Source organism: Trachinotus anak, unplaced genomic scaffold (genome assembly GCF_046630095.1).
Source record: "Trachinotus anak isolate AG129_WGS33_773 ecotype Australia unplaced genomic scaffold, CSIRO_AGI_Tana_v1 ptg000004l, whole genome shotgun sequence".
Classification (NCBI taxonomy): Eukaryota; Metazoa; Chordata; class Actinopteri; order Carangiformes; family Carangidae; genus Trachinotus; species Trachinotus anak.
In genome coordinates this window covers 3,426,971-3,454,036 of record NW_027273855.1, presented here as the reverse complement: position 1 = coordinate 3,454,036, position 27,066 = coordinate 3,426,971, and the positions used below count along the sequence as shown (strand labels likewise).

General features: G+C 41.1%; 4 protein-coding genes across 8 annotated transcripts in view; 1 reads left to right on the top strand and 3 right to left on the bottom strand.

The window, feature by feature from the left end:
• Positions 1-5,207, bottom strand: part of cep104 (centrosomal protein 104) — a 32,268-nt gene extending 27,061 nt beyond the window's left edge. For both annotated transcript variants that reach the window (XM_071475290.1, XM_071475291.1), the window contains exons 1-5: positions 5,070-5,207; positions 4,027-4,153; positions 3,676-3,849; positions 3,257-3,395; positions 2,042-2,104 (exon numbers count right to left, since the gene is read on the bottom strand). In XM_071475290.1, the coding sequence (XP_071331391.1) occupies positions 2,042-2,104; positions 3,257-3,395; positions 3,676-3,849; positions 4,027-4,139 (489 nt within the window). In that variant the 5' untranslated portion in view covers positions 4,140-4,153; positions 5,070-5,207. The remainder of the gene's footprint in view (positions 1-2,041; positions 2,105-3,256; positions 3,396-3,675; positions 3,850-4,026; positions 4,154-5,069) is intronic.
• Positions 5,208-5,741: 534 nt separating this feature from the next.
• On the top strand, positions 5,742-11,762 carry lrrc47 (leucine rich repeat containing 47). Its single transcript, XM_071475295.1, has 7 exons — positions 5,742-6,341; positions 6,886-7,347; positions 7,437-7,553; positions 7,738-7,853; positions 8,477-8,579; positions 9,545-9,634; positions 11,066-11,762. The coding sequence occupies exons 1-7, from the start codon at positions 5,742-5,744 to the stop codon at positions 11,285-11,287; spliced, it is 1,710 nt and encodes a 569-aa protein (XP_071331396.1). The 3' UTR covers positions 11,288-11,762.
• A 113-nt stretch (positions 11,763-11,875) lies between these two features.
• LOC139620102 (L-rhamnose-binding lectin CSL1-like) lies at positions 11,876-23,844 on the bottom strand. 3 transcript variants are annotated; one of them, XM_071475296.1, is made up of 16 exons: positions 20,466-23,844; positions 20,187-20,219; positions 20,006-20,059; positions 19,073-19,208; positions 18,813-18,919; positions 18,418-18,462; positions 18,196-18,328; positions 17,932-18,035; positions 15,400-15,429; positions 15,244-15,303; positions 14,786-14,921; positions 13,344-13,453; positions 13,205-13,249; positions 12,710-13,042; positions 12,416-12,519; positions 11,876-12,288 (listed from the first exon to the last, which is right to left on the bottom strand). In XM_071475296.1, the coding sequence occupies exons 1-16, from the start codon at positions 20,488-20,490 to the stop codon at positions 12,226-12,228; spliced, it is 1,518 nt and encodes a 505-aa protein (XP_071331397.1). In that variant the 5' UTR covers positions 20,491-23,844; the 3' UTR covers positions 11,876-12,225. The 3 variants fall into 3 exon arrangements, with proteins under 3 accessions (XP_071331397.1, XP_071331400.1, XP_071331398.1); XM_071475299.1 differs by having other exon boundaries at positions 12,910-13,042; XM_071475297.1 differs by having other exon boundaries at positions 11,876-12,519; positions 12,910-13,042.
• Positions 23,845-23,996: 152 nt separating this feature from the next.
• Positions 23,997-27,038, bottom strand: casp9 (caspase 9, apoptosis-related cysteine peptidase). 2 transcript variants are annotated; one of them, XM_071475301.1, is made up of 11 exons: positions 26,948-27,038; positions 26,665-26,817; positions 26,357-26,567; positions 26,158-26,241; positions 26,013-26,074; positions 25,700-25,876; positions 25,518-25,607; positions 25,103-25,250; positions 24,820-25,008; positions 24,604-24,713; positions 23,997-24,503 (listed from the first exon to the last, which is right to left on the bottom strand). In XM_071475301.1, exons 2-11 carry the CDS (start codon positions 26,794-26,796, stop codon positions 24,399-24,401), a joined length of 1,308 nt encoding a protein of 435 aa, XP_071331402.1. In that variant the 5' UTR covers positions 26,797-26,817; positions 26,948-27,038; the 3' UTR covers positions 23,997-24,398. The 2 variants fall into 2 exon arrangements, with proteins under 2 accessions (XP_071331402.1, XP_071331401.1); XM_071475300.1 differs by having other exon boundaries at positions 26,665-27,021.
• Between the last annotated feature and the right edge of the window lie 28 nt (positions 27,039-27,066).

The following is a 27,066-nucleotide window of genomic DNA, read 5'->3' as shown; positions in this document are numbered from 1 at the left end:
TTAAAAGGCCAGTTCAACCAAATTACAAAAACATTCAGAATAAATTTTAAAGATAAATAAACAAAATACACCTGCCCCAATATGTAATAAAGGTGAGTGGAATTTAGTCTGAAGTGCACATAGCATTGAAAAATAATGTTTAAAAGTTCAGAGTTGTACGTCCTTGTTCACTGTGAAAGAGACCTCCATAAACACCACTAAAGCTCAGTCTGTGAGCGATACTTTCAAAAATAGTGAATGAAAGAAAACAGTAAACAGAAGTTCATCCGATCATTTACATAATCAATCAATCACATGTTGAGTGAGAGAAGGAGAGAAAAAGAGAGACTGAGAGATTTAACTGGTTTACACATTAATGGCGGTCAGGTATAGGCTTATTTACTGGAAGAAGTTTTGATGTCACAGTCGGAAAAGCACTGGTGTAAATATAAAGTCAGTGATGGCTGAATTTCATTTAGCTGCCTCAGGTTCAGGGTAATAGTGCTCTACATGCTAGTTCGCTGTGACACTTAAATAGAACCGAGCCATTGTTTATGGGTAGAAGTTACACTTGTGCTTTCTCCTATTATGACAAGTCAAGACATCTACTGTGATAAAAGCCTGTTACAGTGCCATTAGAGCAGGGTTACCCTGATGAAGCAAAAAATAAACCAGAGTTAGCTCAGAATGAAAAACCAGATTGCACTTTATCAGCATCTTTTAATTCTGGAGACTGGCTTTACTTCAGTTGGAGAACAATTGAATGGGAAGAGTGAATGAAAAGTTTTGACTCCCACAGAGCAGATTTACAGTATGATGGAGGATTATTGGAGGCCATGACAGCAGCTTCAGCATCTTTGTGACTGTGAAGAAGTGCAAGTTTCAATCATTATAAAAACCATGGACAAAATCAATTCACCTCCATTGCATTTAAGGGGAAGCAGAAATCTCAAAGCCTGATATCTTCAAACCCAGACAAGTAAAACAAAAGGTATCTGTATGGCCAGATACCACCTAGATGCTTTTTACCTATAATTTTGGTAAACTGAGCCATTAAAGCACCAAATAATTACGCTTTCTCTCCGTAGCCACACTACAGCATCCCCCCACAGGACAAACACAACTTCCATCCACAAAGCAGATATAGGAGAACAAGATCTAACCGACCCTCCAGGCAAGATCACCGCTGTGGTGGAGGTGCTCAAGAGTCGGATTAGTGGAGCAACAATGCACAGCCTGTTCACTGGAATCTGTGCAAGTGTGTGTCCTTGTCTTTCCATGTCTCTGTTTGTGTGTGTGTGTGTGTTTTAAGGTGCTCTCTCTCCTCCAGGAGCTGTCCGTCTGCAGGACTATCTGATTACACTGGCTAACTAAAGGCCTCCTGTGTGATTACATACTGCCCTCCCTTTGTGTCTCATTACTACATTCCTGACACATATACACACAACAACTCACACACACACACATCATTCAGGTAAACATATGTGCATATACTGTAAACATGGTTATATAATGTCTTTGGAGGAGTGAACGTGGGTAAACGCTACATAAAACACCCATACAATATAGTGTTATCCAAGATAATGATCTAATCTACAGATATGCTGAATCAACAACTCTGATATAATCTCATCAAACAACAAGTTTCACATCATTTAGGGCTATTGTAATGGATTAGCATCATCCTCTGTAGGTATTCACATTATTCTGTCCATCCCCAGCAGCAGTGTTACTTTGTGTTCTCACAAAACAAGAACAAAGTGAACAGCATCAGAGCAGAAAAAAAAGATGCAAAGTTTGCATTTTATGAAGTTTTATGAGGAACAACTGAATATAACATATAACGTGATACTAATTTGACTAGTTTATCTAGTTCCCATTTAAACATGCCAAAAGTTCAAACTGTCAAGAGTGAAAGATTGATAACCGTCAGTCATATTCTGAGTGATGTGACGACAGAGCAATGTTTCACAAAATCACAACGCAACAGCACCACCTACTGCGGAGCAGATGTATGTTCAGTGATGGGTGACGGGCGAAGAGAGAGAGAGAGCTCACTTACAATTGTGTTAAAAGCATGGCCATCCAGAGAATCTCCCAGAACATTAATGGCAACCAAAGCAACCTGAAATCATAAACAGATGTTGGTGAGGTGGTTGAACCTAACATGACTGCGAGATAAAACATTTTTTTTGTTTTAAATCAATGCATGTGATAAATGGGTGGGGGTAATGGTGGAACAATTTCACTGCAGTTAAAAGGATAAGAATGGTGATCTATATTTTTCTTACTATCAAGAAATCCCATAAAAAATAAAAACCAGCAATTAACTGATCCCACTCCCCTCCATTGTTGGACAAAACTATTATAAAATACACTGTTGCAATGTTCCTTCATTACCATGAACATGGGCAGTGTAGGTTATTTTGAGTAAATCCCACACAAACTGTCCCACTGCTGTGGATACTGACAAAAGCATCAAAGATGTATTAATCTGCCGTTAAGAATAGTCTCCAAAAGATGCTATTTACTTCTGTTTGAGTACTTCCTGTTCAAAACAGAAATTCAGAGGCAACTGTTTGTGATCCATTTTTAAAGATTTACATCTCTAGCATAAACAAATTGGACTGAATAGAGACTTATTCTTCTTTATAATAATTTAGTCTCTAAAATCAGAAAACCCCATCCTGATATCAAAGTGGAAACATTTAAATATATATATATATATTTACAAGGATTTTGTGTCAGTCAAATAAATTATTCAACAAATCATCTCAGCACTATTGAAAATGCAAAATAGTCTCACCTCACCACAACACATCACGATAATGAGCCTCTCAAATAGTATCTGAGAGGGGTGCTCTGACCAGTGTTGCTATTGGATACCAGGCATCCAGAAATCAAGACAAAATAACTACTGCTACCTTACATGTTCTAAACACTGGGGGAAATTTCAGAGAGCCAAAGACTTTAAATGATCTGAAACCCTATTATCTGAAAGACACTGTTTACAGAAGAGGCTGTGTCTGGACATGCTATTACTTGAGGAGATATGATGTCTTTCAAAACAAGATTTTGTTGTTTTTTCCTCATACTATTTATTAATATTAGCTAATAAATTCTGGTAGGCAAAACCAAAAACAAACAAAACCCTCAATTAGAAAAGAATAACACACGATTCAAGCTGCTCACAGTCTGGACCAATCTTTTGTACCAGGCTGAAGTTACAGGCAGTGAAACAGTAGTCTGGGTGCATCTCTACATTTAAACAGAGTACCTGATTGTAGTGATTGTAACTGTTGCCATGATTCTTATGAAAGGTTATTCTCAGGTATGTTCCGATGGCGTCTACATGGACCGACTTCAGCTCCCGAGCTTTGAAGCCTGTCTTCTCATTGTCTGACAAAGACACATACCTGTGGGGAGAGAACAGTGTTGCTTTTCAGTCCAACTCCTTTGCTGTGATACAGAATGCAGAGACTAAAATCCAACGCTACATTTTAATACATGTTGAGTCCTCATCAGAAAAGGACAGAAAAGTCATTTGATCACTTGTGTACTTTGATCTTCGTTTATGTTTGTGTATGCTACAACATCCCAATCGCCTAGGCCATCTAGTCTTAATCTAGCACTTCTAGTTAAAATACACAAGAGGGTGAAAATTAAAACCGAGCCTGGCCCAGTCTGCTGTCTCACCCGAGTCTGCGAAGCTGCCCTGGGAACCCTGGAGTGCTGGTTTCAGGGAGGGTGTCTCCAATATGGAACTCCACCTTAGCTGGGATGAGGTACTGGTGGGCGAGCAGCTGAAGCTTCCTCACCCTACTTCTCTCCACCAGCTGGAGGGTGATGTGTTGAGGGTAAGAGCACAGCCTGCAGAATATTTGATTCACATAATGTTAAGTTACTTTAAGAGGAAAGGCACTTATTTATTTATTCATTTTTTAAGATAAATCTGCCATTCATAAGAAATGTTTGTATTGTTTTTGCAGCTTAGTGAGTTATAAAACTGCCATGAATGAATATTTTGAAATGAAAGCACTTGTGTACCTGCTGGATCTCCAGCCATTGACTGTGGGTGCATGGACCATGAGCTCCTTGGCAGTGAAGTTGTCCTCATGACTTGAAGAGTTGACCACGATGAATCCTATCTTCCTGGGCATCCCTCTGATGGACACTGACAGAACACAAACAAGACATCTTACATTCAATATCTGGAAGTGCAAAGAAGTTCAATTTATGAGAGTGATGAATGCAAAGATGATCTCCAGGTGCAATTATACTTTTTTTTGAAGGTGCCAGGACAGTCCATCTTTTTAACGTACATCTGCAAATTTATTAGTGTTGACTTTAGAAAACTGTCTTATTTTTATGAATCAAAACAACAAATTTTTTGTAGAAGCAAATGTATGTATATGTTTCTCAAAGTAAACTAATTACAAAGTATAGTTTCATTAACAACATTCAGGCATTGTATCACCACTAGTACTGAAATATTTAAACAACCAGGTCACTGAGCCCATTTATACCACTTACAACAAGAGGCCTTATGTTTACCGTTATAACACAGACTAGCAATTACCAGTTTTAAAATAAAAGATTATGAGACAATAAATGTATTTCATCCCATAAACTTGACGATAAAGTAACAACATTAAGGCTATGAAACAACCTTTAGTTTGGTGGCAATGTGAAATAGTACTTAAGTCATTATTTTTGTGTACTGAAGTTATGTCAATAGCTATAAGTGTAGCGAACTAACGAGGCTTAAAGGCACAGGAGACTGAAAATATTAAACGGCCAGGGAATATAAACTATGCTGGAAACAGCAAACACAACCTCCCCCCCCCCGGACAGAACAGGGGGGTCCTTTCTCCTGACTTCAACATGTTGGGTGGGGGGCTTTAGCTAACTGTTAACAAGTCAATCAGCCAACATAGCTAGTCTCACAGTAGCTGTATTCTAAAGGTACTTTGACCCGTTAAAATCCAGTAAATGTCTTGACAACTGCCACACGGAAAGTCGCTCCTTTTGTCGGTGTAAAGTTTAGAGGGAACAGACGTTTTCCTGCGCGTACATTAAAGAGATCTTACCGCGAACATCACCGTGGAGTTGACAGCTCGGGCTCCCAGTCCATCTCCATAACCACCGCCGACAACAACCAGCGCGGTCATGCGCAATGGCAAGATCGTCATCAGCCGCAATGGATTGTGGTTAATGTAGTTTTATCTAGTAGACAGACTTTTTTTTTAAGCCCGATTGCGCTAAAACACACTCAGGTCCTGTTGCCTATGTTTCTACGTACACTTTGCGACAACAGCGTTATCGATAAACATGTTTTTAATGCGTTTTCACAACTTCTTCCTGGTGCGGTCTGGAGTCTGGAGCACGAAGACGTGAAGCCAGCAATAATCCCACAGGAAGTAAAGCTGGTCTCCAAAATAAAGCCACTGCCTGTAGCGTTACTTTCAAAATCCTTTCAAATTACTAGTTCATATTCCATATTTAATCAAAAGATACAGCCTAGAAATATGACATACATCAATCTATGATAACGGGTTAAAACTGCAGTTACGCAGAGCCTCATAATAAGAGCCCGCCATGCTATAACTGAGGTTTTCTCTGTTGGCAGTCATCCCTCCAGGTTGTGGAAGTCACGTTTTGATAATTACTCGGTATATTGAGGCAGAAATCCACCGGTATCCCCCACAGATCTATACGGTCAAAGGAATCATCGTTTATTTTGAAAACAGAAAACGGAAGTGATGTATTTCACCGCCGAGGCATCAGGCAGCATGGCTGACATGGAGAAATGGCCAGAGATAGAGAAAGCTGCCGCAGAGAAGAGACGTGAACTGGTCCTGCAGGGTCCTGCCGTCGACCGGAGAGTCTCCTCCCATGGGGGCCTCGCCGCCTCCATCTATTCCCTCACTCTGCTGAATTACCTGGAAGTTAGCCGCTGTCAGAGTTTGACAGAGATCCACGGGGACATCCGACATCTGACCAGCCTCCAGAGCCTCATCCTGTGCAGGAACAAACTCGCCTCCATCCCGGACGTCATCGGCAACCTCAGGTCCCTGAGGGTCCTGGACCTGTCGGTGAACGACCTCTCGGTTTTACCGGAGGGCATCATCCAGTTGAAGGAGCTGAACTGTCTCAACGTTAGCTGCAACAGCCTGGAGGTCCTGCCTGAGGGGCTGAGCCAGTGCACCAAGCTCTCCACCCTCAACATCTCCAGGAATCGCATCGCCGGGTTCCCTGCGGACTTCTTCTCCGAGAGCCTGGACCTCCTCAGCACCCTGGTGGCCTCCGACAACTGCATCGAGGAGCTGAGTGGAGATATCCAGAAGCTAGCGGCTCTGAAGGTGGGCCGAACCTCACCCCCAGACCCGTGGCTGCCGAAGCTGCTGGAAAACAACACAGATGTTGTTTATTTAGAAAAATATGCACATTATCAAGTTCAATCCTTTCATTTTATAGCTGCTGAAGATTTCTCTCCCACACTTTATACAACAAGCAGCTCTTATACACATGTAATGCCATTTTAATTTGTGCCCAGTTCACCACAATGAGAACTTAACAAATAAAAGAGTGATTTTCTTTGCTCCTGTGTAAATGAAAGTTATGCCGAATTTAAGAGGGGCTGTCACTTGCTCTGGTGCATAGCTTCAACTGTAGCTGATTAAGTTTTATAAGTTGCTAATATGCAATGCAGCTCTTAATTGTCAGATTTTTAAATGGAGTTTGGCAGATAACTTCCACTCAAGAGACCGACGAGTTATGTATCTCTGCCAGATTAAATGCAATATACTCTGGTCTGTTGTTGTCGAGGGTAGCTGGTGCTCTTCTCCAGAATATCACACTAAATTTCTGCCCTCGGTTTTGTCCTCTTCCTGCCCGTCTTCCCAGGTGCTGGATCTCTCTTGCAACAAGCTGAGAGAGATCCCCTCTGATCTGAGCGACTGCCCCAAGCTAAAGGAGATCAACTTCAAAGGCAACAAGCTGAACGACAAGCGTCTGGAGAAGATGGTCAACGGCTGCCAGACCAAGTCCATCCTCGACTACCTGAGGGGAAAAGGAAAAGGAAGACAGGGAGAGGATAGAGGCGATGCGGACGGTGGACGCAACGCAGACAAGAGAAAAAAGCAGCAGCAGAGGAAGAAGAAGGAGAAGGCGACAGACGAACAGGACGAGGTGGAAGAACTGAACAGGATGGTGGTGAGGGTTCTCCACGTCTCGGACGCTGCCGCAGCGCTCACGGTCAAAGTGACTGCAGAGGTTAAGGACGTCCGACCGTACTTGGTGTGCTGCGTGGTCAGAGGCATGAACCTAAAGCCTGGGAATTCTCTCAAACGGTTCCTCATGGCTCAGGTAAGGTGGCAAACACTGGACCATGTTAACAATAACATGAACAAGCGTGCAGCATGGTCACCAAAAAGACGTCCCTGTTGTTTCTCTAGACAAAGCTTCACGATGATGTGTGTGGGAAAAGGACCACGGCGACCATCGCAACCCATGATGTGCAGCTTCTCAAAGGCCCATTGGTGTATGACGTCAAACCACCAACCCAGCTGAAGGTACTCTGACGCAGAGTGATCGGTTCATTACTTTCAGTCACGAAATCAAATAAACAAAGTCATCAGAATTTTACGGACGGTCAGAAAAGTCTTCTGGTGCCTCACAGATGTTGTCATTTGTGTGCTTGCTTCAGTTTCTCCGTCCTACGTTGTAATTGTCACTGAGAAGTATAATTTCTGTTAGATTGTTCCGCTGGGTCGGAAGGAGATGACGGCAGTCGAGCTGATAAGACTCCTTCACCTAGAGGCCGAAGAGCTGAGGAAGCAGAAGAAAAGGCAGAACGTCACTGGCCTCCACAAGTGAGTACAGCACAGTCTCTTCCATACAGCAGGAGTTTTGTCTTCTGAGTGAAAACCTGTGTCTTGAAGACAAGTGATTTTCAAAATAAAAGACAACTTATGATATAAAAGTCACACATTAACACTTGACACTTGATCTGTCCTTGTTTTCATTTGAGCACAAGAGGGCAGTATATGTATGTTGGACCATAGCTTCAGTCTACTTTAGTTTGGCCTCAGTGTTCAATAAGCAGTAGGTGTTAACACTTGTTAGGAAGTAATAAGATTTATGGATCCCACATTTTGCGTAATGAAAAGAAGATGCAGAAAAATCAGGATTTAAAAACATTATGGATCTGTCAGTGTTATTAAAATAGTTCATTATAATAACTGACATGACTCACTTATAAAGTCATCTTTACTACTAAGGTTTTTTTTAAGTCTTTGTTAAATGAATAACGGTGTGTGTGACAGTCTTCAGTGTGTGTGACAGTTTACAGCCCTGTCAGAGCTGGATCTCAGTATTTTTCAGGTTAATCTTCTTAAAAGTATCACATCTTATGCATCTATTACATTTGTCTGAGAGCTTTTTGTACTGTTATCTCTGTCAACTTGTCTCAGCTCTGTCTTTTTTTTTTTTACAGATACCTGCAGCTTTTGCAAGGAAAATCACTCTATCCCTGCCTAGTCGACGCAGAGGGCCATGTGATCTCATTCCCTCCTATTACCAACAGTGAGAAAACCAAGGTGTGTGGCTCCGTTTTCTTCCGGGTTATAACTGTTTCTTCCCCCTAAGAGAGGATTTTATATTCAAAACTGTCATTGTGGTGGTTTTCAAGCTGCACCTTTTACAACTAAACCTAACTCTGATCTGCCCCCGTTAACAGCTCAGTCTGGCATGGTATAGGAGCCCAACGGGCGCCTCAGGTTACACAAGTTAAGCAGACATCCTATATTAAAAATCACCCCCAGACAAAGGAAAAACTCCTCTTATATACTGACATTTGGGGGGTGTGTCCGTGGGACCGTCTGGTTTCAGACCTTGAAGGATTATATTTTTAATTTCCACATATCGGCCCATTCTCCTCTGTTCCCTTCCTGAGCCTCACTAGGTCGCGATGACCCAGCCAAGGCTTTGTTGGTGTCATGTCAATTACCGTCAATTGTCATGTCAACATACCCACCGACGGTTACGTCGGTGGGTACGTTGTTTAGCCATCACCTGAGGCGTTAGACCTCAGTTGTCACCAGTACAGATTAGCTGTTGCCAGAGATGAAACCTCCACATGGGTGATAAAATATCTCCCACCTGCCAACTAAGGACATCAGAGTGTCATCGGATGCACACTGCCTGCGAATGTCTAGCCATGATCTAAGATTTAGTGTCCTCCCCTCCCCAGTATTGTTGGGTTTCTACTTAATTTCCTGTTTCCCCAAAGACTTTCCTATTTTTACACACTGACAGACCCCTTCCTTAGTTGGGCCAGAACAGACAGAATACAGAATACATCATATATAGTTTTCTCAGCAGGAGCCATTCACACCTACAACCAATGCATTTTTCTCCCACATCGTATGGAGGAATTTATGCTGACGTGAAAAGCAATGAACCCAATGGGAAACCTGACATGTTACTGTGACCCACAATGTGTCTCAGTGTTTTTTGTGCTGTAATGGAAATAATAACACAATCAGCTGCTTGTACGTTGCAGATCAAGAAGACCACCAAAGAGTTGTTCTTGGAGGTGACGAGCTCCACCAGCCTGCAGACCTGTAAAGACATTATGGACGCTCTGATTGTTGTAAGCTTCTCCTTCCTGTTTCTCTCTCATCACAGAATAACTTTGGTTTTTTATTGCAACTTGGACCAAGGCAGGCTCCACCTCTGACAGCACCATTAGGTTGTCTTCAGACTGACACTCAGATATTTTGTGATCACAGTTGACCTTTTGACCAGAGGGTGGCGCTAGAGGAGAGCTCAGGGAAAGTTTGGTGTTCAGTAAATTTAATGGGACTATAGAAGCTCTAGAGGAAAGATCGTTAGTCCTGTAGGTGATGGTCTAAGGTTTTGAAGAGATGGACTGATATCACAGTGTTTATGTGCTGCTGCGGGTAGAACGAGGCCTGAAGACTGATTGTGGTGCAGTTTCACTATCGACACATTCATTGTATATTCAGTCCCGATGTGGAACTGTTTGTCCCAGGGAAACTACGCAGTTGAATGTCTACATTTTGAGCTCCACACAGTGAGGATGAATATGTTTCCCTCTGACTGCTGTTTCAAGACTTTTCTACATCGACAAGAATAAAAATCTTTGGATTGAACAGAGAGGTTTGAGGAAATGAAGAAAACATGTCAAGAAGACGTGAGATCACCTCATATCTTGTCTTAGACCGTCTTCAGCTCGTACAAAATGCTGCTGCTCGTCTTATTACTGGAACTACAGTCACATGACTCCGGTGCTCGCCTCCCTCCATTGGCTCCCTGATAGATTCTGGATTGATTTTAAAAATTTATCGCTGACTTTTAAGGCTTTAAATGGCACATCTCTGATTTGTTGACGTGATATGTGACCAACCGAGAACATCTGCGGAAGGAGGCCTGGTGGTCACACCTCAAGGTCAAGGCTTGTGACTGAGGGTGACCGGGGGCTTGATGTTAGAGCCCCCACACTCTGGACTCTGTCCAGCCTCAAAATCAGACACTGCAGCTCTTTAACTTCTTTTAAATCTCTTCTTAAAACATATTTCTGTGTCTCAGCCTTTGATAATTTTGATAATTTTCTACTCTTCTTATTATGCTCAGGTTCTTTGGCCTTTTCTTTTCCCTGCTTTAAATTTGTTTGTAAAGCACTTTGTTAGGAAAAGTGCTAGATAAATAAAGTTAATTATTATTATTAGTATTATTATTATTAGCATAATAAAGACATTATTCCAGTCACTATATTTTTCTATATTCTACATACTCAAGAAAAAGCTTGAACTTAGTGTTCACAGTAGAAAAGTGTGTTGTATGAATTTGGGACACATCATGTGTTTTTTTTTTTTTTGTTTGTTTTTTTTACATCCACCGTCTCCCTCCTTCCCATGTGTTTATGAGTTCAAACCTCAGACATCTCAGGAGTTGTCATGTGGGAGAGATTTTTGAATAAAATATCTCCAAGAAAAAAGAAACAGTCTAAGGAAAAAAAAAAGATTCTGACATTTAAAGACTATTTCCTGTTTCCTCATAGAAAATGGCAGAGTTGAACAAGTTCACGGCAGAGCATCGCGAGGAGGCGGGGTCAGACGGGGAAGGGGACGGTCCGCCAGAACCGGCATCCGGCAGCGAGACCTCCAGTGAACTGATCATCCAGCAGGTCCGAACCGTCGACCAAGACGGGAACCTGAAGGTCGTCTACCCTTCGAAGACCGACCTCTCCAAAGACATCAGCAATCTGACCGTCATTTGGTAGCCGTGCTGTGGATGACCTGCAGCGTTTCCACTCATTCCCATGATACTCAAAGTTATTTAACCGATTAACATTGTGGGAAATTAAAAGCAACATGCAAAAAACCATACATCTTCTTTACTTCAGGGAGCACAGAAAACCTGTCGCCTGTTGATGAGCATCAACACTTTTTCAACCACATGCCATAACATTTAAATCAACTCTTTTGGTGCTTCCTGAAAAACATGAATGCATATGAACATGACGTACTGTTTGTGTAAAATATCCTTATTTTTGTATAATTTACAAACTGAAGACAACTTGTCTGTTGATTAATTTTGTTCAGCTGACATTGACTTTAACTTGGATTAGTCACTTATCTGTATCACAGGAAGATTTGTATTTCTATTTATCAACTTAAAACACTGGCATTTTCCCTTTAAGCAGCATCAATAATGTCTACATGAGACTTAATAAACTTGACTTCATTCTCTTTTCATTCATCATATTTCATATGTCACACACAGTGTCTGCTGATCAGCTTGAGTTTCTGGGGGTTGATGTTTTCTTCAGCCGCTGTAGCTACACCGGGTCATTCTGACCCCACACCAAGCCTTTTCCTGTGTTTCTATGTCCCATTTAGTGCCTGTATTTCAGCATATTTTAAGCATATTCAAATCAGTCTTTTTTAAATAAGTGTGAGAGGGATCAAGGCATCTGTCTAAACTACGAAGAGCAGGACATAAAAGCTGTTACATCACTAAAAATGAATGTTTACAATGTTTTGCATCCACTTAAATGAAGACTAGAGTAATATAACTGATGTCCTGGTGATTCTGCCAGTGGCCTCCTGCTTAAAACAACCTGCATGAAACTAACTATTCCATATTAGTATTTTAGTCTAGTTCTTTATCATTTGACAAAATCACAAACTTGACACATTAATTTTGTTCAATGCATGTTTATTGTGATATGACTGTAATATCAGTTTGTTTACACAAGCTGCTATGGAAAGGCCACAGGATCTGCAAAAGAACAAAGTGTTATAATAGTTTATCCATTTTAATATCTTTCTTTCTTTTAATAGTTATTTTCCTTTGCACAGTTGGATTACAGATTAGCTTCAGCCAAACACGTCTTCAGGATACTTACATTCACACACATAAGACACCTCCAGGTACTTGTAAGTGCTGCCGCAGGGGTCCCCAAACACAGAGTTGCTGGCTCTGATGGTGCAGCTGTTCTTCCCATTGCAGCTGTAGACGAAGGGTAACATCAGTAAAAAAAACAGGGGTTTTACAGCAGGCTCTTAATGGGGGTGATGATTTTTCTTTCAGCAAAGTGATTTCCTGGGAAAATCACCACACACACACACACACACACACACACACACAGTGTGTTGGTGCAATGTTTGCAGCCACATACAGTCGTTTGAAAGGCACTCACCAAATATCCGTGTGTTTTTTGTACATAATGTGTTGTTTGGATTTGGCCAAAGCCTTAATCCCTTTCTTTGTCTTTCTATCTGACAGAGGAAAGCTTTGAAGAATTCCAGTTCTCTGTTCTTCACATGTCGAAAGCAAATAGTGTCCTGACGTCTTGATTTATTACTTTTACTGCATTTAGCAAACCGTGGGCAACTGTACCTGTCAGCAACTTTGCCAGTGGGGTTTATGCAGTTGACATTTTGAACCTCGCGTTCAGAGCGTTTGTAAGAGCAGGTAGTCTGGTCACGGCGTCCGTAGTCAGCTCCGTAGACGAATATAACCTGCCCTTCGTCTGAAAAAAGGAGGAGGAAGTATATAGAAGAAAGAAAGAAGGAAATGGAGTTTATTTTAATAGAGATCACATTTTTTCAGGTACTGAAAATATAATAATACCTTTGTGTATCACATTAATCTACTGTGACAATAATACAGAGAAGAAAATATTTAATCTTACCGCAAAACAAATGTGCCAAACTATGCTCACATGCAATGATGCGAACTGTCAAAGGAACATGAATCACGTTAGACTTCACACCATCAAACTCGTTTGTGGCTTTGAGTCACTGTAGAGGTCATGAAGACGTGTGACCTACGTGCTGGGAAGCAGGTGTAGTTGGTCTGCAGATACTTGTAGATGCCAAAGCAGGGATCAGAGGTACGAACAACGCGTGTGTTCATCTCACACACCTTCTTGCCATCACACCTTTAGGAAGAGCATGTTTTTAGCACAAAGCTAAATCACACAGTGAGAAATTACACCAGATATACACTTTGTTGTAAGATGCTGTCGCTCCTTTCCTACTTCTGGTGTGTGTGTTTTTTTTTGTTCTATGGCCCTGAGAAGATTTTGGGTTTCGCTGTGCACTTTCTTTGAGTATTGGGTGAATGAATGAATCTTAATCACTTGATGTATGCAAGTTTTCACCGATGTACCACGAACAGGTCAAATTTTTCTGTGGCTACACGTCAGTTCATGTGAGGACGCCTCTAAAACAAATAAATGAATTCCTGTCAGTCAAATGTGCTTTGAGATTGACCATGATGCTAGCATGGCATGCTAATGTGCAACATCTTAATCAGTGTGCTTAGTCTTGCCAAGATACCATGTGTGCACATTAACATGGGAAACATTACATGCTAAATGTTAACCTGGAGGATTTTAAAATGCTCATTTTAGCATCCTTACCTGCTGAACGTTACCTACAAGCTAATCATTGAAATAGTTTGTTAATTTTAAGAACATAAGCATAAGTTTTAACTAGTCTGTAGCTAAATGCTAATGTTAGCCTGCTAACCAGCTGAACATTACCTACAAGCTAATTGTTGAAATAGCTTGTTACTTTAAAGAACATAAGCATAATAAGTTTTAGCTCGTCTTTAGCTATCGCCAGTTCGTCAATTCGGCAATAAAATGTTACACACTGTATATTTTCAACACAACAAAACCCTCAGACAAAACCTTTGACCTACAGAAAACTGACATCCTCCCACTTCTGCTGCTGCGTTGCAATTTTTCAGTGTCTAAACCAGTGGTTCCCAACTTTACCAACTCATGGCCCACTTGAAAATCTCAAAAACCCTCGTGGCCGACGTACGACGCACAATCAGAGACAGCAGAGACGGCAAACAAGTAATGATGCAAAAAAACAATGAAGATAATTCATGTCTTTAAAGATCATTTTGTTTTAAAACATTTAAAATCATTATTAATATTTGTATTTATTATATTTTTATTTTTCATATATATATATTTTATACGTCTTTTCAGTAAATTTATACTGTTTTGCAAATGATTTGTCAGCCCAATTGCAACACCTATGCGGCCTACCGGTGGACCCCGGCCCACAGGTTGGGAACCACTGGTCTAAACAATAGGGACCTAGTAAGAACTTCCTGAATACCAAGTGCTGCATTTGAGGTGCTGCCTTTCTCACAGCCCAGTGACACATGAACGTGTTACCAGCAGCAGCCACGTTTAGACTGCATGCAGAAATAAACACTATTTGAATTCCATCATCGTGAACGTAATGTGCACCTCCTCCTGAGGACGTCCACGGTGCCGTTCTGAGAGCAGTCCGTGTTCGTGAGCTGGTTCGCAGGTCTGCCTTCGCTGCAGGTCTCACGATCTCTGCGTCCATACAGAGCTGCCTGCACACGGATCACTCCGGTATCTGATTCACACCAAACAAGACCAGAGGATAAGTGCTCTCCTAAAGACATGCATTTACTTTATTGCACAAGATTGACGCAATATATTATTTTTTCTTTTTCCTGTTGACTGAGCTTGAAATTTCTGCAGATATTAAAAATATATTTTTTTTTCTTAAATGTGCTGTATTTATAATTTCATGATCTCATTTCAGATTATTATGATGGCATACATTTGAGTTCATAGGAAAACTGGGGTCAGCGTATACTAATCGAAAATGTTTCTGTGCCTTGACACATAAATGGAGATTTTACCACAGACAGATTTATAAAGCTCAGTCATACCACAGCTCAGGCGATGGACATCGGAGCCGTTGTCACAGGTGAGAGCTCTCTCTGTGCAAACTACAAAAATAACAGATATGAAAGTTCAAATTGAAACGTGTCCAAGCTGCATATGCAGAGAAAAAAAAATCATATTCTTATTCTCTCAGATTTTACCTGTGGTCCTGAGCAAACATGTTGCCAGCACTGGAAAAGAAACATCATGATCAAATTACAAAGGCTTGTGTTCAAAGGCTTTTTTTCCACAGCTGACAGAGGGACTTGTACAGCAGATTTTATTAATAACATTAACAACCACTCTGTTCTATTCACATGTTGTTGCTCATTTAAAGGTAAAGCAGCCATAATTAATGTTATTCATTACAACTATGTAGAAAAGTATGTAAAGTAAAAAATGCCATCAAGCAGATTATAGCTCAATTGTACACACAAATACCACATCAATCAACTTGCACTGTGAATTTTATAAATTATTGATCTTTAAACAATCAATAATCGGATCCCACATCTTAACAGATTTACATGAGTCTGATGAGGAATAACAAATCTCCTCTAAACAGACGTCATTGAGCCACTTCTACAAACAAGCAGGTGAGGCTTGATCCATATAACTGAGATATAACTAAGACCCATATATGAAGAAATCATATATGGGTCATAGAAAAATATAATAATTACACTGACTTAATAAAATATTTTTGCTCAAAATTTAACTTTTGGGCAAAACCACAAAAGATAAGGCACGGCTGAGACTGAGGATCCTAATAAGTTTGCTCTTTGAAAAATGAATTTGATGCATGACCTTAAATTGTAAAAGCCAAAGCGTTGCATGACTGGAATGAGCAGATATCACAGAAACAATTTCCTTCCTCCCAAAAAATGCTAAATGAGGTTTTGTGAAATGATCCTACAGACCACGATATTAGATGTTCAGATGTAGGGATTTTTAAAGATGCGCCCGTAGAAGACGGTGGATTGGAGGGGTTCTGTGTCCGACTGAGAGGGACTTTTATAACAGCTGAAGAAGAAGTTCTGCCAACTCCAATCAGATGTAATAAAAGTTCTCAGCCTCTTAAGCAAGACAGCAGAAATCAAACACGACTATTGTTGTAGTTGTCAGTCAGTTGTGTACTCACACAGTGCAGCGCTGAGACTGAAGCGGAGCATGGTTTTAGAAGATCCCGTCTCAGGTGAGCAGGGGACTGATGGTGGCTGGGTCAGTCACACCTGTATTTATTCTGCTCGAGCAGGAACTGTCTGTGTTCTACCTGGTTTCCCAACAACCGGTCAAATTTCTACCATTTTCTTCCTTGTAGGAGGCCCCCTTATCTTCCAGGTTTTCTAACCTGCAAAGTCTTGACCAGAAGAGTTAGCCCCATTGTTTTTAGTTCATGTGTTTGCATGACCATTTACTCTTCCTAATGCACAGTTGGACTCAGTTTGCAATTTAAAATACATTTGGAATTAATCATTATCTCACTTTTCAGAGGAACTGATGACATATCTAATATCTGAGACTAACAGCTGCTCCTGTGGTTTCTGTTTTACAAGAATGTACTCTGGTTACCTAAAACTGAGACATAAGTCAGTTGTTCTTGGAATATTATAAAAGCCCTATTGTGCTTTATTTTGTCTCTGGACTTCCTGGAAGATCCATAGATAGCACACACTGGCAGACACTGCAGTGGAGCTTGACAAGTCCGATATCCTTAGACTTCATGAAGCTCTTCTTGTGCACATTTATTTAGACTTTTATTTAAAAGAAATGTCTGCAAATTAGCAAAAGAAAAATTCATCACAAACTGGCAAGACGTGTTGCTGATTAAAAGTATTTTATTTGATGCTGTATTTTTACACAGAGTCGTTTGGAACGATCACAGGATCTGCAAAAAGACAGATGAGTTTCACTTCAGATGGACAGTTAAACTTGCAGAAAATGTGTTTTTAAAAAAAAAACAGTTTTTACTTTACAAAGAAATGTGGAAAAGCCGAACACTACAGAGCAGTGGTTCCCAACCTTTTCCAACTCATGGCTCACTTTAAAATCTGGCCCACGTCCGATCTCGTAACAACACGGAGGCCAAATAATGCCTCGGTGCACTGAGGAGGCATTATTGTGTTTCAGTGTTTCACAGGGAGAGATCACTCATCGATTCACCGTCTGTCTCCTGACTCTTTCCTGTAATTCTCCCTCTTTGCTAACCAGCCACAGCAAACAAATATATTACAGGGTTCAGTGGCAACAACATAAAAGTTCCTATCACTGGCTCATCACAGTCATATATGAGAAAAAAAACAACAACTTTAATGTCTTCTGTTGTAAAACATTTAAAAACATTATTTATGTTTTTATATTATGTTTTTAGTTTAGTTCAGTAAAATCCTATTGTTTTGCAAATGATTTATCAGCCCACTTTCAATATCTATACGGCCCACAGGTTCCAAGCCACTGGTCTAAACCATGGGGACCTAGTATGAAATTTTTATATTATGTTTTCATTTTATATTTTTTTTATACATCTTTTCAGTAAAATTTTGCTGTTTTGCAAATGATACATCGGCCCACTTGCAATGCGTCCGCAGGTTGGGGACCATTGCTATAGAGCCTGAAGGCTGTTTTCATTTGCACGTGCACCACAGACCAGCCTAACAAAGGTGTAACCGTGCTAACTGGCCTTCAATACTTACATTCACAAACGTAAGACACCTCCAGGTACTTGTAAGTGCCGTAACAGGGGTCTCCAAACACTGAGTTGCTCGCTTTGATAGTGCAGCTGTTCTTCCCATTACAGCTGTGGAGCCAGAGGGACATGGGTGAGTACAGGTTTGAATGTGCTCATCTTGCCTGTCCTCTGAGAGCAGGTGAAAGTGGATGGCGTCACTAATCTGCAGTGTCATTCTGTTAAATACACCAGGATTTTCATTTCCACAGAGTGGGCAGCTGCACTGTACCTCTCAGCAACTTTGTTGGTGGGGTTTGAGCAGTCATTGTTTTGGATCTGAGGGTCAGGACGTCTGAGAGCGCACGTGGTCTTGTCGCGGCGTCCGTAGTCGGCACCGTAGATGGATATAACCTGCCCTTCATCTGGAAAAGTAAGGAGGCAGAGTTTGAGTTAAGATAAGGGCTAAAGTGCCGTGAAAATGACGTTCAAGAAGAGTAAAATGTGATCTCACCACAGCGCAGGTGTGCCAACGAGTGCTCACATGTCACACTGCGAACTGTCAAAATGACACAACGTGGATTATTAACCTCTAACAAACAGCTGATGCATTTTGTGTCAAAAATACCACCTCTTCCTCTCATGGTCTTCAAATCAGATCATACTAATAATTTAAAAAAAAAATAGATAAATAGCAAATATCCCACTGTTGACTAGCAGACTGCATGGCAACATGAAACTTCCTGTCTGAATCAACCAAAGCACTGAAAGCAGAATGTCTCATCAGCGTGACGAGCCATGGTTATACTGATATTTCCTGAACACACAGGCAAAAAACATGAGGCTATAAAAAAGATCAGAGTAGGGCTTTGCAGGTTTGCTTTAGTTTCATGCAGACATGTAACTGACTTGATGGGAGGCAGGTGTACGTGGTCTGCAGGTATTTGTAAGTGTTCCTGCAGGGATCGGGTGCGAAGCTGTTTGCGGTCAGTTCACATAACCTTTTTCCATCACACCTGCAGGAAGAACATCAAGATCATGACTCAAGCAGAATCACAAAATAAACAGAAATTTGTGTAAGTGTCGTGACCTGGGCCTGATGCCATTGCACTAAACTGACGGGCTCAACACCCGTGGTCGCACAGACAACCCATTTTTAAAGCGCGTACGTTCTCTTGACGGTAGCCGTAACGCCTGCCAGAGAGCACTCGGTATTATCAATCTGTTGCGGAGGCTTTCCCTCGCTGCAGGTCACGCTGTCTTTACGTCCATACAGTGCCGTCTGAACGCTGATCACGCCATCATCTGTTACACAACAAAGAGGGAAAAAATAGAGTTGAAAAAATAGATTTCACTTTGTTTATGATAATTAAAGGAGCGATATGTAAGTTTTGCTACGTAGCTAACATTAGCATTAACAGCTGTCTTGCCAAAAGCTACAGCCATGATTATGTTTACAATACGAGGGGTTATAATAAAATCAATGCTTGCTAACAGGTTAGCATGCTAGCTTTAAGAGAAGAAAAGTGATATAAACAGAAGCAAAAGAAGAGTTGGAGACACGTCTTTTAAGTTTGATGATGAACTCGCAAAGTCTCTTGTAGACTGATGAATAAATAACTTAACACTAACGTTGGGTTTTAAATATGGGTTCAACTCTGATGGATTTCATCAAAGTAATATAAATAAAAAAAATTTTTTTTTAATTAAACAAAACTAATTCAATAAAACTATTATTCAGTTACTGTTTTTGTCTGATTGAAGCAATAATCTTGAATCACACTGAAAACAGTCTATTATGGCAGCAGATTGTGGACCTAGTTGGGACACTGTGTAAAATGTAAATAAAAACAGAATGTGATGATTTGCAAATCACGTAAACTCACATTTAATTGAAAATATATGATCAACTTTTTTAGAAACAGGGTTGTACATAAGGTTTTCATAATCCTGAAAAATTCAACACCTTAAAGTAGTTTTTTTTGTCTTAACACTGGTTGAGTATGATGATGAAAGTGACAAAACCAAACCATCTCTTCCATGCTACTAAAATAAATGTAAACATTGTTGTGGACAGAAGCATTTAGGTAGTAGAGTCATACCACAGCTCAGCCGATGGATATGGTTGCCCTCGCAGGTGGTAGCTGTCTCTGTGCCTATATGTGAAAAAAGGAAAAAAATTTATATAAACACATATGGAAATATGAGGTTAACACAAAGATAAATGCATTCAAACGTCCGCACCACACACACACACACACACACACACACACAGATATTTACCTGGATTTTCAGCCAGACAGCTTGCTGCCAGCACTGACAAAGAAGCAGCACAGTTAGATTATCAAAATAATAATGTTAAAAATAATAAATATAAAATGGACCATGTATTTTTAAACTGTCTTAATGAGTCGGACTACAACCTAAAGCTGCTAAAAGATATAAAGGAACACTTTGGTTTCTTTGACTTCAAAACAGAAATTTTACAAAATCACACTCTGAAATTTCCTACATCTATATAAAGCTATATTTCTCATTATCGTGGTCATCAGTTTTACTCACAGAGGCTGATGCTGAAGCAGAGCATGGCTTTACAGGACCCAGTGGTGGTAACCAGTGAGTCTGGGAATGGACACGCTCAGTATTTATTCATTTGGATCGAGGGCAGTCTGCGTCTATTGTGCCAAACAAGCCTGACCCTCTGGCTCCTGTTCAGATGGCTACAGTCTCCAAAATGAGAATAACATGACGGTCCCGTGAGGGATGACAAATGTGCGGACACTGAAGAGGCCACAGCGGTTTACAGTCTGTGGGGAAACAGACGAAGCCCACGGTGACACAAACAGGGGAGCTGAGAGGAGAACCTGTCTGATTGGCTTCGTACAATACACAAACAAACACGATGATTATGATTGTCATAATCTGGTTTTACCTGTGTATGTGTTACAAGGAACTGCTAAATTTGTATCAGTAACTGGACACTTTCGTTTGTGTATCAGAGCACAAGTTTCTCCTAAAATATGTATGTAAATGTATATTTTACTAAGTGGTTTTGCAAAAAAATGCTTTGGATGAAATGTAATTTTCTGCATGGATAATGTCAACAAACAACTTTTTTTTTCGAGGTTCATATCCTGCGTCTAGCATGTGGTTAGACTCAGGCTGCAAAACCACAATGGGCAAAGATTTTGGTTTTGATTAAATATAAAAAAGCACAACCTGTTTTTTTCCCCTCCATTCTTAATCACAAGCACGATCTGTCCCTGCTAACCTCAGCTTCTGCATTGAGTTTCCAACACAACAATGAAAACATTTGCTTTAGTTGCCACATGCGGACATTGTAACTAAAACAACTGACATATGTTGTCATAGTTTTGCAGACTGAGAAAACTTAAGAGATATGTTCATATAAATTTGTCCTGAAGGTGTTGATAAAATATATTCAGGCCACTATTATATTTTGTTTACATATCAGCAGTTTCCAAATTAGTGATATATAAACAACTTTTTCTGCCGTATCTGATTCTCTGTGGATAAGTCGTGTTGCCTTTACTATACAACTGTCAGACTCTCAAAGGACAGTTTGAACTGAATTTGAGTTTGAACTTTGACAGATGAACCGATTCATCTACTTCTTCATTAATTATTCATTAATTATAGATAATTTTACTTTGGTTCTCCTACTTTAAGGAATAAGTACATATTGGGGCAAAGAAGTCTTGATAAAATTTGTTTGAAAAAAATGGTCTTGACAAAAGGTTTAAAAATCTCTACAGTATTTTTGGACCTGATTTTTCAGCCGTCTCTGCGAGGCAGGCTGTTCCCTAATCCAGAGGCCAGGACAATCTCTTGTGTCTTCTCATGAAGTCAGTCAGATCATTCAGCTGAAACCAAAGTTTGCAGGATATCAGCATCCCCCCTCACTTGAGGAGGAATGAGCAGAGTGATGGGTGGAAATCTGACCTGGGGCTAGTGAGGAGGATATATGGGCATCAGTTGGTTCAGATCTGCACAAAAAGGTTTGGGGTTTATGACAGAAGGAAGGAGCTTTAGATGGAGTAAGGTCAAGGTGGCAGCAGGAGACAGACTAGGAAGTATAGGAAGGATGCAGATAGGAAGCATGCAGCTTGTTCCTAGCATAAGAGCGATAAATGAGACTGATAAATGACAGATAATGTGCTCCAACAACAGGTCCCCGGACTGATCTTTGAGGAAAAAGCAGACACATTAACAGCGATGGATACAACCAACGTGTGATTAGATGTACAGGGCTGTTTTTCCGACACGTGAGCTTAGGAAAAACAACTTCTGTAATACAATAACTGTTGGCACCAATATGTCTGAGGGCAAGATGAGGAGTTGGTGTGTAATGGTTTGCCAAAACTATGGCCGGAGGATCTAAGTATAACTGGATTGGACCAGACACAAGAACAAAATACTGTTTGGCTCCATTTTTGTTACAAAGAGGGTGTAAACAATACAGATCTGTTGAGCTGGGGAAAAACAAAACCACTGCAGCCAAAGACTCAGTTGCTCTGAGCCAGTGTTGTAGTGAAAGTCTAATGCTGGGGTAAAAGAAGAAAAAAGTTCTAGTTATATACTGTATAGTTATAGTTATTATTTGGGTTATAAAATAAAAATCAAACAGAACAACAAATATCAGTGTGAGGGTACAAAGGAGAGAATACATTATAATAGGAATATATAATGAGCCAAAGATGAATGAAGAGCCAGAATTTATTAATTTTCTTGTTGACTTTATTGATGTTATAGAAACACACCTTTATGTTTTGGCTTTTCCTAATCTCAAAATCTTTTTGTGTTGCTTTATTATCACATGTGACTCATGTATAACATTTTTTTAAATACTTTGATATGAGAGAATTTAGTCACATAGCTTTGTGCAATTTATTGTAATCTAATTCAGCATAAGGAATTATTTAATACAGTTTACTATGTCACCAAAGTCAGTTGAATTCAACCCGCGGGAGCCACGAATGTCTTTACAAAATCTGGTGCAAATCCTTCAAGTGGTGATGTTGCGATGTTTGACAGAATAAGTGGCGCCACAGGAAAAGTCAGGTGATCAACAAACTCAGTTCATCCTCTCTGGAACCAATTTTCATGGCAATCCATCCATAGTTGTTGAGATATTTCAGCCTGGACCAACAGGTTGGTAGTACCATCTTTAGAGTCACGCTGCTGGCATGACTAAAAATGATTTCCAAAAATTCACCTTATTCAGGAATTACATGGAGGGGCTAGTGGTTGTATCATACTGACAAAGGGACTATTAGTGTTGTGGCATTAAAACATCAGACTGATGTGTTTTATGTGTCTCCCGGCTCGTGTCAGAGTTTAAGAGGTGAGAGATAAAACTACATTTGACACAGTTTGTGTTGTTGTGAGGTGATTGACATATAAACAAACTGAAACCAGGTCTAATTTAATGGAGATCCCTGGTGGTAGTGGTGGGAACCAACAAAACACTCAGAAAGTACACGTATCCGACTCACTAACACCATCTACTGGAGTGTGGAGAACAGTACCTGAACCTCAACAGCAGCACGTGCAGTAACACCATCATGCTCATACAGACAACTGAATCTATAATAACACCAACAACATGATGTAATACAGAAATTTGGGTTTAAATTGTCCTCTGGTTTATAGAGAGGTGCACGTGCAGCCACTGCTGGTGTCTGGAGGGCCGAGAGTTTAATGTCACTGAGAGACCAGTTCACCCGTCATACTGCTGGTGCCCTCACCTGGATCTGTCTGTCAGCACAAGCCCAGTTTTCCCAGGTTTGTCGCTGCGATTCAGACTCAAGATATGGTGGTGAAAGTGTCAGACGACTCACTCTGTCACTTGCCGGCTGTATGTGTAACATTAGAGTGACTGTAGAGGAACAGCGTGTGTTTGACTATGGATTATGCAGCTGTAGAAAACAGGTTTATAAATGAGCAACAGGTCAGACAAAGAATCTGAAATGCTTCAGCTCACAGTGAGGGTCGACACCTTTGGAGTCTTCCCCATTTTCCACCTCCACAACAAGATCAGTATAAAAGAGACACAAAAGAAAGACACAAAAATAAGAGTCAGAAAAATCTATTTGCCGAGCGCAAACTGAACATCATGTTGATCATCTGCTCTTGAAAACTGACAGCCGCTGTGTCGACAAGACACCACAATAAAAAAACACCTGAGCCACATTTTCACAGTACAGTACTTATTTTCTTTCCACAATGACACTTAATGCCTAAAAAGTTCATAGAAAAGTTATCAATGATTAAAAACACAGACATGGTCAACAATATAAATGTACATTAAGGCTTGATCATTTCAGTAAAAGTACAGCCACAATTTAGCAAATTCATACATCTTGCAACTCTTCTGAAACATAAACCCCAGAAATTGCAGTTGTGCCTAAAGACATCGAAATAGACAAACACTGAACCTGAATCTGAAGCTTGACAAGAGGAACTGTGCTTGAGCTACGCTTGGGCTTGAAAATAGAGAAGTTTGCGGAGGAAGTTAAAGGAACCAGGCATTTGCTTGTAGAGCCCTTTTGCAGAGTTTTGGGAGACCTCGTGGTTAACCTGGAAACAGGCACAGTTAATAATCAGATGTTACGTTAAAAGGCACAAAACGGTCAAAGGAATTTAAAATATTCCCAGTTCAGGTGTAAGAGAAGCTCACCATCATCAACATTGTAACCAAATCATTGGTGGCAGCATTTTCCTCCAGAATACGATCCATCGTCTCAACGTACCAGGATCCCGCCTGGGTGTCTCTCCAAGAGACGTAACCTGTACGTGTCACATGGTCATGGTGGCATTAGGAAGATATACACAGCAAGTCAAGGGTCTGTGTAGCTCTGACTTACACACACACATACACACCACACAAACACACCAGGAAAAGTTGAGTAGGACACCAGGATGTCACTCGGCGTGGGCAGAGTGGCTCTGGCGTCCAGTTCGTCGGGCGTGCTCAGAGAGTCGCTGCTGGATGACATGGGAATGGCGTCCGTCTGGTCATCTTCTCCACCAACGGATGGTTCAACCTCATCAGGCGACACCTCAAAGCCTGTGTCTTTTTCACCTCAAAGACAAAAGCATTTTCCCTTCAAGTGCATCGGTAACCTTTATTTAACCTGATTTATTACTTATTCCACATTTCGTTCGCTGGTAGCTACCTCCTCCACAGGCCTGGATGAAGAAAAGTTTGGGTTTGCCCTGTAAAGAGGGGCAATGCTGGCCGTTGAGGTAGTTTGTGATAAGCTGAACTGGGACATGCTGCCCGTCCACGCCGTACACGGCACCAGGGAAGCGGTTGTGACTCACCTATAAGCATAAACATGAGCACACATCAGTCCTTACGTGTCATCTGGACTGTGTGGGTCAAAGACAGCTCTGGTAGGATTTTGTGAGAGAACGTCTCAGCGGATGTGACGCATTTTTCAACACAAAAACTGACATTTACAGTAACTGGTATAATATTAAACCATGTGTAATTACACAGATTGTTTTCCTGGTTTAAGTTGAGGTGATTGCTCTCTTTATTACAATCAATCCAAATTGCTCTGATAAAAAAAAAAGGACAGGTCTTACCTCAGTCCCATGTGACAGCATGATGACCACACAGCAATCATATTGTGAGTGGTCCTCCTTGGACAAAGCTGACAGCTCACGCTTGATTTGCTGAAATGTGAAGGGAGCTGTTAGCTACACACTCATGAGCCCAAAGTTTTAGACGTGGTTTCAGACACGGAGGCAGAAGAGATCATTCTTACTCTTTGTTTTAGGTTTGTCTTTACTTCCACAATGAAGTTGAGAGCCTTGAATCTTCTCTCCAGCTTGTCACAGTCTATGTTGGACCCTCTGCGATTGCTCAGCTCGCTCTGAGGTTCAAAGTCCACGTTGTTTATGATGAGGCAGTGCCCACACGGGCTGGCATCCATTTTATAGCTCTGACACAGGCATACACGGAAAGGGAAGCAAAGGCAGAGGTGTGATGTAAATATGTAATTTGGGATTAAACTGATCCTACAGCAGTCTTTGTCCTTCTGTTGGTTGTAAAGTGCATCATAAATAACTGGTGCTTACCTGAATACTGTCCCGTCGTGGTCTGCCTTGTGGCCTTGGTCTTATGTGGTCCTTTTCAGGTGCTGCGACAAAAGCATCGATATGTGTTAAACACCAAGGACTTCACAGGATTGTTACCCACATACAAATTAAATGCATATCTCACATGGACTGGGAGTAGAGCTGGGTCTCTGTATTGGATAGACAGGGACCTCGTCTTTTCTCTGCTTGTCAACATCCATTGGAGAGGCTATTAATGACACAAATGAGCAATAAATAACAGCAATGTGTTCACATTACAAGATTAACAAATTACTGTCAGCATTTTCCTGCTAAGACCCTCTTTAAAGCCTCATCACACTCACAGACTGGGAGAGGCTTGACAACAGGGCGAACGACCTCCGCGGGTGTTGCAGGCTGCAGATGAACTGCTGGAGCTCCGTTCTGCAGGAGCTCTGCCAGGCGGTGCTGCCCTGTCTCCTGAAGGCACTCCAGAAATAAAGGGAAGGCTCGACTCCCGCGGGTCTCCAGGTCCCGGACCAACTGTCTGGCCTGTTCACGTCTGGTGCCAGAGCTCTGGAGGGAGAAACTTACACGATTCAGTTTTGCTTTGAGAGTTTGTAAACAGCCCACAACCTGAGCCTGGGTGCCTTGACCTACATAGCTTCCCCACCTTAATCTCATCGATCATGTCGTGGGTGAAAACTCCTTTTTCAAGAAGGCCGTCATAGAGGTTCGATGGATCCAAGTCTGTCACCAGACTGGTCCTGTTGCGCTGAAGAATCTTCTTGTGTATTTCCTCCATTCTCCATCCGACAGCAACGACCTGAGTGACGGAGGAGGACAGGAGCTGCCTTTAAAAGCTGCACCTGCTAAATTAAGTGACTGTTGAAGAGTCAGTCGGTTTCCTAAAGTGCGCGATATGATAAAACTCGTCAGCAAAAGTAAAATGAAACCTTGTCAGTGTACAAATGTTGGGAGTTTCTTATTCTTGCTCGGTTGCGCTCCCCATTTCCTTGTTTACATCACCGCTGCCTGTGATTGGTCCACTGAGGGAGTGACGACAGGAAAAAAA